Source organism: Streptopelia decaocto (genome assembly GCF_964273445.1).
Source record: "Streptopelia decaocto genome assembly, chromosome: 12".
NCBI classification, from domain to species: domain Eukaryota; kingdom Metazoa; phylum Chordata; class Aves; order Columbiformes; family Columbidae; genus Streptopelia; species Streptopelia decaocto.
In genome coordinates, this window is record NC_138667.1 from 12537066 (window position 1) to 12558861 (window position 21796).

The 21796-nt window shown below is 37.4% G+C and overlaps 1 protein-coding gene across 4 annotated transcripts in view; it reads left to right on the plus strand.

Moving 5' to 3' along the window:
* The window catches only part of GABRG2 (gamma-aminobutyric acid type A receptor subunit gamma2), a gene marked incomplete at both ends in the record, with an annotated part of 65204 nt that overhangs the window by 9035 nt on the left and 34373 nt on the right, over positions 1-21796 (plus strand). For 2 of the 4 annotated variants that reach the window (XM_082063607.1, XM_082063606.1), the window contains 4 exons: positions 14924-14980; positions 16023-16243; positions 19834-19916; positions 20621-20758. In XM_082063607.1, coding sequence (XP_081919733.1) covers positions 14939-14980; positions 16023-16243; positions 19834-19916; positions 20621-20758 — 484 coding nt within the window. Of the gene's footprint in view, positions 1-13192; positions 13342-14912; positions 14981-16022; positions 16244-19833; positions 19917-20620; positions 20759-21796 lie in introns of those variants that run through there. The other 2 variants (XM_082063604.1, XM_082063605.1) reach the window with 2 other exon arrangements.

Consider the following 21796-nt stretch of genomic DNA (forward strand, 5'->3'; position numbering starts at 1 on the left):
CCTTCTACAGATGAATCACTGATATCTCTTAGTACAGAGAGTAGGGACTTTATCTCTGAGCCCAGAAACGCTTTACAGTTACTGTGAATAGGAGGCAGAACTGGAAGAGATAAAAAAGTGAATTATGAAGGCTGGAATTATACAGCATTTTTAACATAGTGACAAGAAGCCTGCTATTACTTCTTACAGAAAACCAGTGCAGGGAGTCAGAAAGATGAGTTCTCATGATCAAATTAAAAAAGAAGAGAAATACAGGGCAACCTTTTGCAAGAATTAAAGATAGCCTGTATATATGTTTTGGAAGTTAGAGGCCAGGGAAATGCCACGCTCAAATAAGAAGACAAGTGAGAAAGCTGGTAGTAACTCTCAGTTATGCAAGTAAAAGGAGAGAGAAGGGAAGTAACTCCCTTACTACAGTAAGTAACTTTAGCTGGAGGAGTGCTCATGCAGTAAGATGGCTTGGAAATAAGAGGAGGTGTTTGATCCATTTAACAATATCTACACTGCCAAGAGCTGTCTTAGTAGCTGAACTTGACGACTGAAGAGATGCCTTTTGGCCATTGTATGCAGAACAGAAATGGTGCACTTTGATCCTACAGCCTTTGAGGGCTGTGAACCCAAATATGTTTGAGTATTATAGTTTTGTTTTGTAACATAGTAAAGGAGTCAGTATTTTCTTGGAAGGTAAGAATTTGGAAGAGGACATTGGAATACAATCACAAATATTGCTACTCCTTTACTGGACGAAAATAACTACCTAGGATCAAAGACTGCATAGTATTGAATAAACATATTGGATATTTGTAAGCTCTTTGAGGCAATGACAATCAATATTACATTAATAATAGCTCTTTTCATTTTATTTCCCTGATTTCTAAAGGAAATGTTAAAAAAACCTCTCTAAGCTGATTTAAAGACTTTAAGCATGCACTTAAAATGACTTAAAGCCTTAATAAAGCTCAAATGCAGCATATAAGATTAAAGTCACCACAAATGTTTAAGGCCAAATTCTTGATCCCCAAGCCCAGTACAGCCAATGAGGCTCTGGACACATATTTAAAAGGCAATGGTGAGCAACATGAAAATATTCTTCTCTGCCATGGGCTATTGTGATACAGATCCACAACTCTGCCTTCTTGATCTTAACAGGTTGTAAAACTAAGATACCTTTATTCTGCCCAGGTGGGGACAGTGTTTCTTTCCTCTCACAACATGCCACCACTTCTTATAGAGTTCATTTCTCAGAAATTAAATTGAGCAATTCCAAAATATTTGTTATTAATATCCAACCACTTTGAAATATTTTTATACTCAACTATTACATTTTAACCACTTAATATCCAGTCACTTTTGCTCTGGGTATACTTCATAATAAGGATTATATATATAATGAGTTACAGAATTTACTAGTCAGTCCTCTAGGGATTATATGTGTGAAAACAAACCTTACATAGAGTTTATTTTAAAAGGCAATAGAAACAATTTTAGCCTTACAGATTTCAAAGAGTGGTTTTTATTTTAAGCTCTGAAATAAAATTAATCTTTGGCCAGAAACCAAGAATTTTAGCTCACATGGTAACTTTGAAAAATTCTGAGTATGTGAAGGCTTGTAGAGAGTATTAGAGGAGAAAACTGTTTATGGCTTTAATTATACAATTTGTTAAGGAAGAAAAAAAAAGGAAACATACTATATCTGTAAAGTCAACTCTTCTGTTATGGTCCCCAAAGCACTATGTCTTTTAATCTCCCTATAGCAGATAAGCAGCAGAGGTGATTAAATTCAGTGCAACATATATTCAGATTAAAAAAATAAGAAACATTTGTTTTCTGCAATTGTTATCTGCACAAGCAATGTTCTGAGCTCCTCAATAAAACAGTGATGGAAGGATTTAATGAAAAAAAAAAAAAAGAAAACCAGAAGCTTAATAGTCTAAATATGTCCAATCATAAATAGTACATTTTAGTTTACCTGCAAGAATTCCAAACAGCATATAATGAATGCATTCCTTTACCAGAGACTTGTCTGCAATGACACCTTGGGAACCTGGAGGAGGGGCTAAACTGGGGTTCAGTTCTGCAAGGTTTTAAGCATTCAAGCCTTCACCTAGGAAAGCACTTTCAGTCATGTTTAAATGTTTAGCAACATGGTTTTCTCCATCAGGATCAGAATACTGAGCAATTGGCAGTATGAAAAGCATAATCCTGGAAAATCTGACAGATATAATCTAAAAAGGTGAACAATGTCAGCAAGTGTATTCCAGTTATGTCCTCACTTCTAAATTATTTCACTCATAATGTCTCCTGGAAAATTGTAGGGCTTAGAATAGCACCTGTTCTTTAGTTAATGTACTATTTTGATTTGAGATGTGTTTGCCAGATTCCCCACGGATTGAGGAGGATAAAGTTTTGCTTCAGTGGTTTCTTCTCATCAATACTCTGCCAGTTATTCTGCATAAGTCTGTATCTCATAAAAAGCTGTTAGAATTGTGGAAAGGGAAGCTGAAGATTAATTTATTCACGTGGGAGATGTGCTATGATTAGCAAAACATCTACATCCTTCCTGAGCTTCTGCTCATGTTCCATTAATTTCAGGGGTTTACCCTGTTTCCAGGTCTTGAGGTCTCCGACCTCACCTGATGGTCCCATCTGGCATCTGCCCAAGTGATTAAAAGACTCTTCTTGTTTTCAAACATTTCTTGATTATGCACTTTGGATAAGATCCACAAAAGACCAACAAAATCTCTAAAGCATTGTGGTGCCTTCTCTGCACACATAGAAAATGGGGTCTGAAACCATCTGTATTTTGCCAATTAGCTTATTCTTAGTTGCCATGATGCCTTGTGTGACCACCTTTGATAATTTCATGGATCTTGCTTCAGTTCTCACAAACAGTACAATCCCCATAAATGACACCACATGTAGCTGGTGCTCACATCTCTTAAAGGGAGACACCACAGCTGAGAATGGACTAGTTCAAGATGACCAAGTAATGTCAGATGGTAGCAGCTGCCTATCACTGCTTGGTCTTTTATCGATTCACCTTAAAAACTTATATGCCATGGTGGATGCTCCATAGAGGTCCAAGAAGGGGCCAAGGAAACCTGCTGGGAAACTGGACATTTTGACCTGAATATATAGATGTTTTGGTTTACATCTGAAACAGTCTCTGCAGCACATTTAGTGCATCCTTTGATTTAGCCACAGTACAGAGCTGCAGTGAAAATGCGGAGGAAAAAAAAAAAATCCTCTTATATAATCTTTCAAACTGAAGGAAATATTTTCAACTCTATATGTCTTTCTGTACTTTGTATCATTCTCTGTAATATCTTTTGCACTCTGTATTATGCCATTGCTAAACATATTTTCAAACTCTGCTTACATGAGTCTACATCCTCTAGACCTTAATGTGGTTTCTGCCCTCCAGGAATTTCTGAAATAAATCGGTAATTGTTGTACCTTATAAACTTTGTTCCCAATGCAGTTTTTCAAAATAATATTTTTTGAATATATTTATGGCTACATCTACTGCTATTTCTGACCCTTGCAGCCAGTACCACACATTAATCAAACCCACTCTTAGCTTCTGCAAGTACTTGGTTATGGTTCTGATTCTTGCCATCTTTCTCTATACTTGAATACCATCTACTTATAAGTTTCTAGCAGCTTTCTCTTTAAATGTTTTTTGCCTTTTACAGAGACAAACTGCTCTGATCATAATAAGAACAATGACAATTCATACAACAAAATTCTACTATATTTAATGAGAGATATTAAAAAAAGGTATGCCAAAATATTTCTGGAGGAAAAAGAAAGTCTGGGAGATATGTATTTACATGGGTGTGAAACAGAAATTGCTCTTATTTTCCTGGTGTTTTGACTAGGTTTAATAGTCACATTTAAATATAAGGGATGGGAAGATAGGCTTTGCAGTGATCATTATGTCTAGCCCACTCAAATGTGAAAAAATTTCAGAGCTGGATAGAATTCACATGTTATGTGCCTTACATTTTACTTATTGGAGACCAATAGAAAGGCCAAAAAGAGAGAAATAAAACATGGAGTGAACCCATGCATGGTTTCTTCTCCTTAAAATAAAGTTACAGAATCATCATGTTATTCATTACTTAGTAACATTAAAACAACCATTTTTCAGAAAAAGGTTTTTAAGTTCTTGCATAAAAAGCTGAATATACTTAATAGTGAGATTTTCTTTCTGTGGATATCCAAAGTACGTGGTTTACATATTTTCCTGTACCCCAGCACTTCTATTTGAAATTGCATTCCAAAACATTTGTCACAGTGGGACACAAATAGGAAATGAAGATGTAGCAGCTTTGCATCAATATTTACCTTGGAAGGAACATTTGTGTATTGTAGCATGTAGCCCTGCAAGACAACATTGCCATTGCTAATGACAGGCATAACCTTTGCACTGAGCTTGCAAGGCCCCAGGACAGAGGCTTGTCAGACCTGCTGGGTCTGGACTTTTCTTGACCTGCCCACAGCTTTGTTTTATTTGGTTTAGCTGCTGCACCAATTTCTCTAATTGCCCTGGCATCTACAGCTAATTTGTTTGACCTTTTGTATGGTACAACCATAATTTTATATAGGCAATAGTAACAAGCTGTGACTCTGTGAATAATGAATTATTTACATAGTTATGTAGTGCAGAGAAATACAAGCCTAGGATGACAGCAGAGGTGCTAGCAATCCTTAACCAGAAGCTGGGGTGTTCATATGACCCACAGAATTAAGGAGCTCCTGACATAAAGCCACCCCAACAGTACCAACCACCAAAGGATTCAACAACAAAACCAGCACAGGCCATTTCAACAAAATAAATCAATTCCATAGAGGAAATTCAGGCACACTTGTTGACAATTTTCCTGCTCAACTGACACAGAGACATTAGCTTGCCACTTACATTCTTACTGTATCACACATCTACCCTCTTATCAGAACTAAATTCCACATCCACCCCTGCACAGTCTGTTTCATGAGCATGAGTGCAAACAGTGTCTTGCATGACATAAGCTGGTTTATGTGGGAACACATGGGTTACTATTGGTTACCATGCATTAAAATGAAGTTAAATCAGAAGCATTGTTTAAAACAAAACAAAACAAAACAAAAAAAAAACAAACCCACACCAGTTTCATTTTCACCATTTACTTACAGTCATTTTTTGAATGAGCTAGCTTCACGATGAGTTGATTAAAGACACGCGTATCAAGCAACTATTTTCTGTTCATTCAGCTTTTTCTTCAGGACACATTTCTATCTAATAAGCATTTCAATAACAACAGTTCTATGATCTGGAAGAACCAAGAATTAAGAATATACTGAGAACAAAACTATACTGGTTTTAAATCTATTTTTGACTGGCTCTCTAATCATTCAGGGTTTATCTGACCCACTTGGTTTACCAAAGATATGGGCTATAACATGGCTGGTAGGTGTGATGGAATTGTGATGCCCAGCAATACAGTGCCATTTCCTATGGCATGGTTAGTCGTTGCTGCTTCCTCCATAATGAGGTGGTTTACTGTCATCCCTAATCTTCACCAAACACAAATAATAAGGCACATTTATGTGCCTATTTATGTTGTAAAAATGGTATACACTTACATGCAGAGATTATGTAACTTGGCTTATCGCAGCAAGTAGGACACTAGTCCAATGTTCCTGACTCCCAGTCACTGGGAACACCACATTCCAGTGCTTTGCTGTGTGCTGGGTGGGACACAGAAGATGAGAATGAAAACATTCCCTGAGAGATTTAATTTGAATGAGAATTTATATTCTGTTTAACTTGAATTTTAAAGCTCACATCTGTAGACAAAATAAAGGTATTCTAAATCTCAAAAACTGCTCAGGAGAGTTACTCAATAAGAAAAACTGACATTTCTAGCACCTCACATTTGATTCAAACATTGACAGAGAGTGATATAAAGATGGCTGCATCATGAATGATTGATTCCAAAAGAGGCTTCCTTCTGGGTGGAATTACCACGCTGACAAAATATAGAAAAAAGTTGTGCAAGTATTCTGAAAAGCCACGAAGATGAGTACCTCAGAGGGTATTGCAGTATTACAGAACAAGATTCTTCTTTTTAAAATCTATCTGAGCAATAGGATTGGGGTTTTTGAGCTAGTGTTTAAACAGACAGCTGGAGGGCATCCCTGTTTTCCTAATCTTACTCACAGAGAACAGAATTAAGCTTTTTGCTCCTCTTGTTAATTTACAGTGAGATTTTAGAGCTTTTTTTTCCTAAAAGCAACGTGCCTTATTAGGGAAGAGAAATGACAAAAATTAGTAACAGATGACAATTACATACAATAAAACAAACCCACAGAAAAATAAGAAAGCTCACTCGAAAAAAGACCTAGTAGTATCACACTTCAGTAATGGCCATTAACTCCTCTTGAGCTCTCTCAGTTATAGTGGAAATCTGCAGAAGCTGTGTAATAGCAACAGGCAAAACTCATGCCCCAAGAGCCTTAGATTTCACATAAAGAAATGCATAGAACAGTTTTAAAAGAAATGCAAAAATAGAAGGGGATGGGAGGGCAGAGAAGTGGAGAGAAGAGGAAGGTAAACCAAAAAATTATCCTTCTGAGGTTCACTTAATTCTGAGGTTACACCTTTTACAATTAGATATAACTAGATAATTTGAAATAAAGTAGATCGATTCAATCTAACCCTATGATGGAGTAGAATATCTGAACCTATTTCTCTCTTTTCTGTCTGTTTCTATCTAATGTTTTCCTTTGCTTGCCACTAAAACGGGTAGACATAACCGCAGTAAAAAGAAATACATGAATAGATTATATAACCTCTAGGAAACTGAATGTTAGAAAACATATTTGTAAAATATTCCAGCTCAAAAAAAAATTAAAATAACCATCTTAAATTACGGAGCTTATTGAATCATCTGATCACATCTTAGACTCGTCCAGAGTTCATATAAGTAAAGATGCTGCACTTCAAGCTCAGGCTGTTCAAAGTGTGGTTCATTCTATAATTATCTTTCTTGTTCCATACCGGCTATACAAGTTGGTTTCATTCCTCTATATTTTGGTATCCTCCCTGGGTGAACCATATATCTCGTCTCCCTGCCCACAAGTTTTATACTGAGATGTAGTTCAGTTTTTCTCGATTACATCAGTCTGTTCTGATAGATCTGAAGGTGGAAATCCTTTTATTAACTTGTTTAACCAATGTGCCTCAACCTTCTGCTGGAGAAATTGATTCTAGACTGGATGCTACATTTTTGGTTCTTTGCCAGGGCTGCTAACTTGGGTCCCTGTTTCTGGCTATTTTGGTGATAAATGGCCATAAGTCCATTTTAAAAAGGAAATAATCCTCATACTCCTTCATTACTTGAATCTAATCAATTGTGCAACGCAAAAACTGCACTGCAATTTTTCAGTACAGTGAACTAGAAAATATACTAAATACTACAAACCAGAAGTTTTATTGGTAGCACTCCCATTAAATACACTCCAAAGGGCTTTTTAAAAAAAGGATTTTCACAAGCTTACAGGAAGGAAACAAAACTTAAAGTTAATATTTTTATTTTCAAACTTTCTGTGTAAACGCTTGCCGTAGCCACATTCAGCTGAATCTGCAAATATGGAAAATAGATGTCGTAACTGTAACTACTGTAACTACGAAGGGCTAAAATTTATTATGTGATAAGGTGCAGTAGCTAATGTGAGTGCACATCTTAGGGAGGATGCAGAATTACTGTAAGATGAACCAGTCTGCTATGATTGACAGTTTTATAGTGACTAATACAAAACCATCATTGCCATGTCATATTTTTTAAGTCTGTGAAGAGGTTTAAGAATTGGACTGCTTTATGCGAAATGGCTGACAAGGACCACTGAGGATACTGTCAGGGGCTGAATGACTAGAAGGTGGCTGTAAAACCCACAGTATGATACTGTGGTGTATCAGTGCGGTGTTGCCAGGTATCTCGTTCAGTGGAAAACAGCGTAAATGTTCACAGGAATCTGGCCGGCCTTTTAATCTCGATGTAGACATAGTTTTCAGAAATGGCTGTTTGATGGCTTGCAATCCAGAGCCCCCATGTACTGCAAAGATGACTGAAAAGTCATCTGCTGGGAGCACTCATCTGTGCTACTCGAGTGATTTCTGGGCCTTGAATACCCATTTTGAGACTTGTGTGCTCAGTCCCTACTTAATCTTAGTGTTTCAGCTGTAGTGATTTATTTATGACAACAGCAGTATTATTTTTTTTTCTTGTACGCTTCAGTACCTCTGTGACTCAAGAATGACAGAAAAACTCAGCTTTGTTTTGTTTTTAAGCAGTGATCGTTTCATGACAAATTTTAAAATACTTTACATGATTTGAATAGTTCATGGAATGATAGCTGTAGCCTAGGAAATAAGTTATCTTCTACAGGTCACCTACCTAAAATCCAACCCACCCAAACCATTAAATAGAGACACAAATTCTTTTCTTTCTCCCTGTGAGCTTCCTTAGCCAACAAAGTACCAGAACTGCAGTCTGACCAGCACCAGAACTCTGGGTGGAGGGGGCAGGACAACAAGGCACTTTTAATGTGATTTCTTAGCCCAAATCTCCCTACACAGTCTCCACTTCCTCTTATGGAACTTTTGATAACAGACTGTATCTCCTCTTTTCCTCTCTAAGCAAAGCATTATTCTGAGTTTCCATCTTTGATGTGGGGATTAACTTGGGATGGGATTAACCTTCACATTACATGATTTGCAAACCTGAGAAAAGTGAACATTTGGTATTGTGATGAACACTTAGCAGTAAAAGAGGAAATCAGTACCATTGTTATGGTAAAGATAGGAGCAGGGTCCTGGGCACAGCCTTAGGATTTAAAGAATACAAATGAACAGAAAAGAAGTGTAAACAAGGAGACAGAATTCAGCATACACCTTTGTGAAAACATTTTCTATTTCAATTGAAATAGCTTTACTTAAAAGTATGATTGGCAGTCAACAAAAGAGAATACAGATACAGCTAGATTTCCACAGACACTGTAATCTCCTGCAAATACGCTATTCTCTACATACTCCTATGTCACATCTATGTACACCATCTCTGCAACCACAGTGGGAACTTGGAATTTGTCCTTCCCTCACATTGACCGTATTAGCATCATGAGCAATGCATGAACCTATAGATTAGGGCATCTTTTTATGCGCATCAGAGAATGGATTTAGTTTGACTATTCATTAAGTTAAATAGTGCTGTTAGGTAAAATAGCAAGCCTTAGTCCAGTCCTTCAATGAGGGGCAGAAAACATTGATGCTTTAAGTGGAAGACTCGCTATATTGATGAGTAGTTTATTAAATCTTTGCTGTAGGCCCTGTAGCTTCTACAGCTTACTTGGTATAAAAGATGAAATTGGTCAGATTTTTTAAAAAAATAAACTTAAGTTTTTAGTTAGAGTTTAACCAGTTGTTGGTTTTTCAGTACTGCTCCAGGTCTTGCTCTTTAGGCACTTTGTGGCTACTCTGATTCTGGTTGCAAACAGCAATGCAATAGCAGGCCGATTCCAGCAGGGATAATTGACTCTTGTGTGAAGTTTCTTAACAGAACACTTAGAAATAGTTAAAATTCATTTTCTCTATTTAGAAAAGTAAAAGAACAGAGTCACAGCAGGTACAAATGGGCATATTTTGTGTCACAGCATCGTTACCCTTCTTCTACTCATAACAAGTTGTGTTCTTGTGGATTTGGAAACTGAAACTGGGTAGAGCAGTCTTGCACACATGTTGCAATGGCGTTAAGGTCAGAAGTGGGAATGCCTCAAACAGTGATATTTTGTATCAGTGTCTGAAAGATTAACTTTAAAAAAATTATACTGTAATCTGCAAATAGCTAGATAGGTGATTATGCCACTGTATTCGGCACTGGTGAGGCCGCACCTAGAATCCTGTGTTCAGTTTTGCATCTCTCATCATAAGAAAGACATTGAGGTAGTAGAGAGAGTGCAGAGAAGGGTGATGAGGCTGGTGAGGGGCCTGGAGCACAAGTCTGATGGGGAGTGGTTAAGGACACTGAGACTGTTCAGCCTGGAGAACAGGAGGCTGAAGGGAGACCTTATCACTGTCTGCAACTACCTGAAAGGAGGTTGGAGCATGGAGAGGGTTTCTCTCTTCTCCCAAGTAGCAAGTAATATGACAAGATGAAATGGCCTCAAGTTGCACCAGGGGAGGTTTAGATTAGATGTTAGGAAAAAATTATTCACAGAAGGGTTGTCAGGCATTGGAACAGGCTGCACAGGGAAGAGTTGGAGTCACTATCCCTGGAGGGGTTTAAAAGGCATTTAGACAAGGTTCTTAAGGATGTGGTTTAGTGCCGGAGTTAGGTTAGGTTATGGTCAGACTCAATGATCCTGAGGGTCTCTTCCAACCAGAACGTTTCTATGATTCTTTGCATACCTGTGTTACTAGATTTGAAAACTTCTATCAGTCATAAAGATAAAAATAGATTTCAATATGCATTTGGGTATAATCTGGGCTTTATCAAATTTGTTCTGGACATGAAAAACACTTGCAAAATTTAGGCCATATAATCAGAAGGACTGATCTGAAAGTCTTAAGGAGATGAAAAGGGCTTTGTCATTATAACTTTCATTAGTATTAATGGCATCGCACAGCTAAAGCCCTGCTTATGAGGATAGCGATGCACCTCTGATTGTTTGGCTGGTACACAGTTTTATACAGACACACATTTAGACAACTGGATACCCATGCTAACTTAAGATCCACTTGGAATTCAGATACAAGCTGGAATTCAGTGGCCTTTTTTCCCCAGTTATATTGTCTGTGTTCCTTCTCCTCTCTTTTTCACCAATCCCATGAAACCTTTGCTGTTTTGGGAATCCAGTGTGCCAAAATGGCTTGAAATAGCTATTTCTTTCCCACAAATAATTACCAGGAGGAAATGGAAGTTTTAGTGACTGTGGGCTGCTGTTCAGTAAGGTTGTTCTAGATTTGAGACAAGTCCTAGATAAAAATACTTTTGCATCTTGCACTGTCCAGTACACCAGAGTCTACTGACTGGCTTTCTCATCACATTAATATTCAGGAACATGTTGCCTTTCCAAAAGAATGTATTTTATTTACTTTTTCTTTTCCATTCAGAAAACCATTCTTTTTGGAGGATGGATGTTTAAATTGGTTATAATACAGGAGTATGGCTTTTTATACACACATAAAGTTAGGTTTTTTCATTCACTCTGCACAGACTGAAAGCATATAATCTAGTGCCTTCTGTGTGCAACTACTTTATTTAGATGTATTTCCTTTCCTCCAGGAGAGAGAACCTTGCTTCAGTTACGTTCCTTTGAATTACAATTAGATCTTTGAACTCCAGACAGCTGAATAAACAAATTTCCCCCACCAATTCAATTATCCTGGCCTGTTTGTCAGTATCAGCAGAATACTATGTAGAACATTGCCAATTAAAACCCTGCTTCTGATTGCCAGTAAAACTACAGGTTCAGGCCTGTGTAGCCAGAGGGAGAAGACTGAGTTGCCTATTCTTGATCTGGGGAAGCTCCCAAATGCAAATTGCTGGCACAGAGTGGGTTAGGTGGTGCCTGGTGGTACTCAGTGCATGTGATGAAGGTATAGATTAACCTGTCTTCACTAGCAACTTCCAAGCTCAATCCAATGCAATTCAGGACTGGTTCTCTTGGGCGTGCTATGCATTCCTGGTTGTTACAGCCCTACGCACTGTCTCAGGCTGCTTCAAATCTCACTGTACCTTCAGCACCTCCTGGGAAGCAGACTTTTATACAGAGACAGGTGTGCTGTGACTCTTTCCTGTTGGGTTATGCCCACGGGAAATGAAGAAGCTAAAGCCTCTTGCATAGTTAAGTTGTATTTGTGTAGCTGGTTTACAGCTCCCAAATGCCCAACGTGGGAAAGCCTTCAGGCCATCCAGTCTGGGTGGGTATGAGCGGATGCAGCAGGAGGGAGCTGTAGGGAGGAGTGGGCAAGAGCTCAGCTGAGCAAAGACTTTGTGAAGGGAATGGCGCGCTCAGACTCTGGGACTAGTCATCCCTGCACCGTTGCACCCCGACCACGGTCAGCTGTGTCTGCTCTCAATCTTGTCTGCCAAGCATGAGTTCCAGCCCTCATGAGAATCTACTTCTCTGTGCTCTTTCCCACTTCTGTACAGATTCTGGCTGAAGCTGGAAAATAATTAAATTCTCTGCTTTTGACCCATTTGTATCCGAACTCCACCCACGGGCTTAAGATATTTGTAGTATCATTAAGATTTTTCATATCAAGCAGTGTCCAAACTTTGTCACAGAAGCAGGTCAGGAAAGAAGGGCACTTGCATGTTATGGAAAAAACTTACAGTTGCTTAACACCATTCAGTTGATTATGACTGACATTCTGAAATGAAAATATCTGATGATGTCATATTCTAAAGTAGTTTATATGTTCTCCTCTAGAATTGGAGGCACAGATTTAAAACAAAACAAAACAAAACATCCATTAAGGCTAGTCTACACATTTCTGATTCCTGACTTGTCCCTTTTACTGCACTAAGCAGGTTGAATTATACTAGATCTGCTGTCATACTGCTCAGCAGTAGACAGACTTTTTATCCTCTCTGGGTTCTGGCTAGCAAAAGTGAAAATGAAAACCACTGGCAAAAATTAGTGCTGAAGTTTCCAAATGCACAATAAGCTCAAGTTCATCAGAGTGGAGAAAAGCTGTGTTTGAATGAATCTAATTATTGGTCTTGTCAGGAATGAGTTGCATCAAATCGTTCTCTCAGAGAAGTAACGCAACAACATTGTGTACATACTGAGTGATATTTTGGTGGAGAGTTGCATAAGCTAAGCAACAATTAGATTTGTTTTATAACGTGTCCCACCTGAGTCAGTGAGAGAAAAACAGGCATGCCAAAGGTGACAAGCACTGATGTTCCTTCGAATAGACAGAATATGATCTCAACTGTACTAAAAGGAAATGTTGCTAAAGTGAATTGTAACCTCAGCTGTTACGTGACTTCTTTACTGTGAGTCTCCTCCTATAAAGAAAGCAAATTTTCAATGTTTTGTACAGTGCTATTAAAACCTGAGTTATTTATGCATTGCTTCCAAAGAGGAAATTTCATATTTTTCAAGGCTTTCAGTTTCTTCATTTTTATTTCTTTAACAGCTCCACCCAAAAGGGAGATGATGATTATGAAGATTACACGTCAAATAAAACTTGGGTTTTGACTCCCAAAGTCCATGAGAGTGATGTCACTCTTATTTTAAATGGCTTGCTGGAAGGATATGACAACAAATTAAGACCTGACATAGGAGGTATGTTGGTTTTCTTTTCAGACCACTTTTGATTAAGTGATGAAAAGAAAAAGAATTCATGTCATGTTATGCTACACAGGAAGCAGAATCCATTCAAAATAGTTATAAAAACAAAATATAATATAATAAAACATGAGTGCCACAAAAAGTAGTCATGGTTCTGGAAGCTGACATGAATTAAGACTGCCAAATCTATCCCATGATACCTAAAAAGGCTTGTGTGAGTTGCTGAATCAGAGTGCTTGTAATGATGCACCTGCAAAGGAAGCTTGGACTTTTTGGGGAATGAAAAAACAAGTTTTTGTCTTCTCTGTATATCTAAGTGAAGGTGCTAGAAAAATCACACACAATACTTTTGTAATGAAGGCCAAAATGAGGATAACACAGCCTGATCCTTGCTGGACACAGAGCCGCTAACAGCAGCAGGTCTGCACTGACTGATGCAGCACAGTGGGGCAAGAAGTGACTGGGGAACAGGGCACCGAGGCTCACAAATGATAACTGCAGCCAACCAAGGCCAGCCTCCCTAGACTTCCCCCACAGCCAACACAAGCACCTAGACCCAAGCCTGGTCTTATTTGACTGAATGACCTTTCGCAGGAATATTCCTCTCCACTGATTTGAGGGAGCTTGAAGAGATTAATCTCCCTGCGATGCTGCAAATCAGTTTGTGAAGGCCCCATGTGTGCACCAAGCAGGCAGACAACACCTCTGTAGGAAAGGATACAGCAGTAACAAGATTATAGAAAAATACAAAGAGAATTCACGGATGAGGCAGGCAGAGGAAAGCAGAGAGCACCAACGTTAATGAAGGGAGCTGTTTCTAACAAGTTTATAGCGGCTGGTAAACTAAGGATTTTTTATAGTGATGGATAACACGAGTGTTTAACCTTTGATATATGCATATAGTGTAAATTAGCAGAGGAATTTGTCTTATTCTCCCAAACCAAGACTTTAGAGAACAGAAAGGAATTAAGCATTCGCAAAAGTATCCGGGGAAAAAAAAAAACAAACAAACAAACATGTTTTAGTCAAGATGTATGAGAATAAAAAAGCTACAATAGAGTAATTTCAGTATAAATTAATCCTGGTTTAGAGCCTCAAGTATTATTTTTGCTTTGGGCTCATGAAATTGTTACTTACCTACAGTAATCTCTGCAGGTAACAGCAGTCATGTTGCATTTGGCATTATAATGTAAAATAAGTTACACAAGACATCATAAGAATAAGTTTGCTTTTGTTGATAGTGTTTTGTCAGATGTTTTGTCAAAATATACGTACTCTCAGTCAAATATGACTTGCCCCGATGTAACAACACCGGTTTCAGTATTTGTTCTCAGAGGATTTGCTCTGACAGAATAAACAATGTAACAATTTGTCTCAAAGTGTCTCCAACTAATTGCAAACTGAAGTCATCACTGCAAATTAGTATTTATTGTATATGCACATTTAAATGTGAGGCAACCATAAGGATACAAGAGAGGTACTATAATAATAATTTGCTTGTGTTTGACTTTCATGTAGTTGATTCTGACCTTCACTCATGTTACTGATTCTTGTTTCTCTTACAGTTAAACCAACAGTCATTCATACCGACATGTATGTAAATAGCATTGGGCCTGTGAACGCTATCAACATGGTAAGTAAATGATTGCCAGTTTTCCTACAATGTTCAGTTTGTTACAAATCTCTCATCATTTTTGATATTAAGAAGCTTCTATTAGTTTTAATGTTGTGCTGTCCTTCTATTATTTAAAAAATCTCATTATTATTATTATTATGGATGTGAGGACTATATGAGCTATGAATCTCTACAGGACAGGGAAACTGAGTTCTATGCAGAAAAAAATGTTGGTTGGACTAGATGATCTCCAGAGGTCCCTTCCAACCCTAACCATTCTGTGATTCTGTAACAGTTTTAACATATCCTCACACTTCAACGTGCTCTAATTTCAAGTGTTTTGTGACAGCTTAACTCCTGTAAAACTGAGCTTCCAGATTGCTACAAAACAAGGAAAACCATTCAGCAGTGATATTACCATTCTTGCCACCAAGAGATAAAAAGTGTCTATATCCTCTCTTCACTCCCTTTTCCAAGTTTCCTGCAGAAAAATTTACTTATATCTTCATATAGGTGAGGGAAAGCAATCTAGCCTTAGCGTGTCTACTTTATTCTTGTATTTTTCATGTGTAGAAAGAAATCTCAGATTGCTCTTTTCCATTCTATAATTCCCTTTGCAGCTTCTTGCTGCCCAGTAGTGCCAGGGAAAGTGAGACTTCACCACTTCTGCTACTAACTGGAGGGCAGAATCAACAGGTGATTAAGGCAGCCAAGTCAGCTCAAATTTTTCCTCTCCAAGACCCAAAGGAATAAGTAATTGTTGTCTGACCTGATCAAGTGTTGGTTGAGGTGTGGAGGCACAGAATTAGAAAGATGCATATACCACTCAATTGCACCTTAGTTTCAATTATCAGTGGGAAAATAACAGAATAAATTGGTTTTAAACAATAACCTTTATTAAACCAGGCCCTCAAAAACTGACAAATACTGGTTTTACCAGTTTCTAACATCATCTTCTGTAGCTCACATTTTAAAAATATTAAATTAAGGAAAGCATATCAGGAGTTAATTGAAATGCTGAGTGCTCTGTTTTCATCAGTATTTCTGGTTAACACAACAGGAATATACAATTGATATATTTTTCGCCCAAACGTGGTATGACAGACGTCTGAAGTTCAACAGCACTATAAAAGTGCTCAGATTAAACAGCAACATGGTTGGGAAGATCTGGATACCAGATACATTTTTCCGAAATTCCAAGAAAGCTGATGCTCATTGGATAACAACTCCTAATAGGATGCTCAGGATCTGGAATGACGGCAGAGTCTTGTACACATTGAGGTATTTATACCTAACTTTAATTTCAATTTCTCTAAGGAAATCCAAAGAAACATGTCCTGTGAATTTTGGTTATTTTACATTAACCCAAAGAAAAAACCATTGTTTTTTCCTATTTATGCATACAATCCTGAAAACAGGAAATATCCTGAAGAAATTACTTGCATGCAATTTATTTTATATTGTCAGAGTGAAGAGTTTTATTTCTTCCTATAAATTGTACTATCTTGCTCCACAATAGTAACATCCCTATACTAAAATGAATATAAGCCTTGCTATAGTAATTCACCTTCATTTGCAGGTATGTTTTATAGTTTGCCACTGGTTTGGTCCATATTGCCTGTTACCTTTTTATTGGGCTAAACTGATGAATGTGAAATATCCTTGAACTAAGCAGACAATATAAAAGGAGGTATTACATATATCAAAGGTCCCTTATTCTGAATTGATTACAATTTAGCTTGATGAACTCTACCCTGCAAAAGCATTTCATTCCTCAAATATCTTGTGAAAATAAAGATTATTATTTCAGCCTTAGTCATTTAAGTTTTAATCCAAAACCTACAGATATGACTCTAAAATTTTCATGAATCTGAACTTGGTATGCTAATTTCCAGATGTCTCAGTCACACGTATAGCTTTTCTTTTGAGACAGATTACCTTTTCAATAATTCAGTTATGAATATGCCTACATGTAAGTATAACATATGCAATATGTAACAACTCAAATATCACACTTCAAATGACCCTAAGATACTTCCTACATGTGAAAAATTCTAAGTCTTTTTTTTTTTTTTTTCACTTTTTTTTATGTGTTATAGTATTCAGTTCTATGTAAAATGTGGAGGGTGTCTCAAAAAGATGGACCCAATTTGAAATCACTACATCTCTGCGACAACAAACTGCTTGAGAGTGAAACTCTTACAGTCCATGCACCAGATGCAGGGAATATAGAACATTTATGAAAAGTTTACTAAAACTTGATAACTCATTAAAATGTTTGTAAATTTTTCTGTAATTGTAACACATTGGGTCCATCTTTTTGAAACACCCTGTAGATAAAGACAACATTTGTTCAAGAGAATTTATAATTTAAAGTGAGAATACAGAATCAAAGAATTTGGATATAAGACCATCTGAAGTTTGGACTGCATTTTTTTTCAAAGTGTTATTTCAGCTTTTGTTTAACTGGGTGCCAAAAATAAAGTTTTGAAGAAAAGTACACTCATTATAATTTTAATTAACAGATCTGAAGGCTTGGTTATGACAACCTTTTAATGTTGCAACTGTCTGAATTACAAAAAGGAGTTTTATTTCATAGTTATTTTACATTCATGGCACATTGCATCACCAGAGGAGATAAGAGAATCATCAGAATTGAAATCCAGTGCAAATCAAAGTCAGTCTGATAAAGAAGATACTAAGTCCACTTTTGAAATGTTAAATTTGGACTTAGCTACACTACTGTCTCTTTGGATTTCATTACCTTTCTCTTCAAACCCCTCAGTTTCTTTCATCACACAAAGACAGAACTGATAGAACTTAGAAAGAGTTATTGGGTATTAACGTATAGTTAGCTGTTTTAGTGAGTCACAGCAAGCACCGGTAAAGATTCTGCCTGGATTAGAGCAGAAGCGAAATGTGATAGTATAATAACATCACAGATCTGGGATTCTGCCCTGAAGAGAACAGGGGGTCCAGAAGAGCTGGTTGATTTTCTCAATCACCTCCCCTGCCTTGCTCAAGAACAGTCCATCCTGCCCAGCAGGAAATGGAGCGAAGTTAGCAGGCAGCCTGCACGGATCAACACAAATCTCCTGACAAAATTCACATGCAAAAAGAAAATGTACTAGAGGTGGAAGCAGGGACAGGTGGCCTAGGAGGAATACAGAGAGCACTCAGAGACAGGGTTACAACAGCCAAAGTTCGTCTGGAGTTGAATCTGACCAGGGACATGAAAACAAGAAGGATTTTCTACACATACATTCACAGCAAAAGGAAGCCTAGAGAATATATGGGCACGCTGCTTAACGGAAATGGGGACCTTGTCCCAAAGAACACAGAAAAGGCCAAAGTACACAATGCCTCTTTTGCCTCACTAAGATGCTAAAGGAATGAGAGCATCTGATGTGAAGGGAGAGGCTGAGTTAGCTGGAGAAGCTAGAGAAGCTCGGGGGATCTTACTGGTGTTTGTAATGTGGGTGGGGGTAACGGCATCACGGGATGGAAGGAGTAAAGAAGACAGAGACATAAACTTCTCGGTGTCCAGTGACAGGACAGGAGGCAATGGGCACAAACTGAAGTACAGGAAATTCTGTTTAGTCATAAGAATAATTTTTTTTTAAAGTGAGAATAGTCAAACAGTGGAGCAGGTTGCCCGGAAAACTCCATACTTGGGGAAGTTCAAAGCCTGGGTTATGCGTTGTGCTGGGGAATTAAATCTACTCCATTCCACAAGAGAAAACAAATAAAAACCAGCAGTAAATCTGAGCCTATCCCAAATTCAAACAGCGTTAAATAGATTCACCAAAGAAAAGGCAATATCAAAGAAAAAACTTAATAATTTTTGGATCCATATTATTATTACCTTGAAATGAAACTGAAGATGATGGAAATGAGAAGAGAAAGAAAGGGCAATAACATTAGCACACAGAATCAGCTGTCCTTCTGAGTCACAAACAGAACTTCTTTTAGTTTCAAAGGAAATTAGATTTGTTCCTAAATCCCTAATGCAGAAAAGTTTCCTTTTGATTTCATTAACTTGAGGGCTAGTGGTCACAGCATCCCCCCCCAGCCCACAGGATGAGATTCAGGGCCAGCAACAATTAAGGGACTGAATGAAAAATGGGAGAGTTTGTAGCAGGCACATGAGGGGATTCATCTCATCTAATTTTGGATTTCTAAAAGCACATATCTGTACTTGAACTATAGCACTTACACCACCTGACTTATCATGGAGACTCTCCTAATATTCAGTGGAGAGAAACACTTTCTCATTCCTTCTTCTACTGATTTAATTTAAATGTCTGATTTTGCAATGAAATGAAGTGTATCCTTAGAGCGCTGTTCCTCTAGCTATGAAGGCAGTCTAGATGGCTGTCTTGGATGCAGATGTCTAAATTTGGCCTCACAGCTATCATCTGCAAAATAGATTTTTTTTGTCACATAAAATACATTTCCCTAGTGCATTATGGCATGTAGTGACACAGACATTTGTCAACGCTCATGAGATGGCATGTATATCTACTTATGGATTTTCTGGTCATGAGTAATGCTGCCATTTCAGATGCATAGGAACAGAACTTTAATACCTTATTCTATTACACAGTTCAGAAAGTAGATGATCAGGGCCCATGTGACCAAAAAGAAACATTGCTTATTAGTGACTATGATGTCTTCCTGTGCTTGGAATATCCAAATTAATGCATACATATCAATAGTTTGCTTTTGCTTTCTCTATATAGATGTAGTATATTTACATATTTCATAGTCAGGTTCCATCTTAGTAAGGATCTCCTTTTGCTTGTCATGCTATAGCTTTCAGGACATACTTCTCAAGTGCGTTCTGTATATCCTGATCTCTTTCTCCTCAGGCTGACAATCGATGCCGAGTGTCAGCTACAGTTACACAACTTCCCAATGGATGCTCATTCCTGCCCCCTGGAATTTTCAAGCTGTAAGTAACATACTTAGAAATATCCCTTTTCTGATCCACACTGAACCACTTATGATAAATCTATATTTACATACTTAGAGTCAGTGAGGGTTATGTGCTTTACTGGATATAGCCCAATGGTTTACAGTTTTATTTTGACCTTATTTTCAAGTACATGAATCATACATGTTCACAAATACAATTGAGGAATGCTATATAAAAAAAAATTATACAATTTCTGGGACATATGTGATTAATTTAAGCTTATATCTTAGCACAATCATAGAAATGTTTACTTTCAGCATCAAAGTCTCATGGGCTGATACTTTCTCTGTATGTGGCTGTTTTGCTATTGCAATAGTTGGAGTCAAGAGTTTGACATTTTTCAGTCAGGTCAAGGTATGAATTCCTGGTCCAGCTGCAGACTTTTGGGACATAATTGAAGGATGGGTAAAATTGCATCCTATTGGGTCCACAAAAGTGGAAAATTCATTTTTTAAAAATTTCTCTCAAGTGTTCTTTTAATTTATAATAAATAAACCAAAATGTGACAGTAAGTAAAAGGCGCTACTAAGTAATTTGAGAAAAACTTATCTATAATGTACTTGCATATGCTTCTCCAGCTTTTTCCAGAAATAGAAAATAGTATTTTTACTCCCCAAAGTACACTAATATCCTAGCAATGACTATGAAACAAAGCATTCTGTATTTTCCATTGCAATAAGATGGCTACCCAAGAGAAGAGATCATTTACCAATGGAAGCGCAGCTCGGTGGAGGTGGGGGACACCAGGTCCTGGAGGCTTTACCAGTTCTCCTTTACAGGATTAAGAAATACAACTGAGGTGGTGAAGACTACTTCAGGTAAGACAACTGATCTGTTTACCTTCAGATTCATTTAGGATTGTATTAACAGAAAGAAAAAAAATAATATATCCTTGTTTAGACCTTGACATTGGCACTTCACTAAACAATTACAGGCTTTTAAATACCTGTGGAACCACCCAGGCATTATTGTTTCTGAAAAAGAACTCACAGGAAGAAAATGAAGTTTTTATCTACTGTCCACCTTGTCCTCCAAGAAATACCTAGAACTGTTAGAAGAATGGCACTTCTGCAAGGTGGGGGTGGGCAAAGGAACTTCCTATCCTGCTTCAGAGTAGAAAGAAGCACAACTGAGCCACTAAATGATAATCTGAATATTTTACAATCCCCTTCCAACTTCCAGAAGCAGAAAGTAGGCCTGCGCAGAAACAAAATTTGAAGTCCCAATCTCTTTACTACAGCAGCTCCACGTTTATTTTGTTTCTTAAAACAGGCACATTCAACTCTCATTAAAGTGAACAGCCCTACAAATCAGCATCTCAGATTATTTTCCTGCATATTTCTATCTCCTTGGAAACAAGTAATGGATTTTTAAATGATAAATTAGGATGTACCCAGCTTTAAATAAAAATAGTAATTTTAACCCTACTAACGAAGCAAGAAACTACATTCTTTGAGACATATATTTTGGTTTATTTATTATTAGAAATAAAATCAGTGAATATGAGAAAGGATGTAAAGAGAAATTGAATATTAATATTCTTGTATGTGCATGATATCCCTTGTTTTGATTTCTTACTTTCAAAAAGAACAGTGAAATGAAAACAGTTTTTCTTTTCAGGTTGCTTTTGATTTCTAACTTATTTTATTGTTATGGCAAATATATTGATTTAAATTCAGACATCTGAGTAAATTCTAATCACAGATATCCCCACCCATTTTATTTGTAAAAGGTCAGCATTGCTGTTATATTCAAAAGGAGAGTGAGATATGCTAGAGTTGAGAGGAGCCTGCTGTGCATTACACTGAAGTACAAACAAAGAGGTTGAGAATTAATTCCAGTTCCAACTCTGGAAT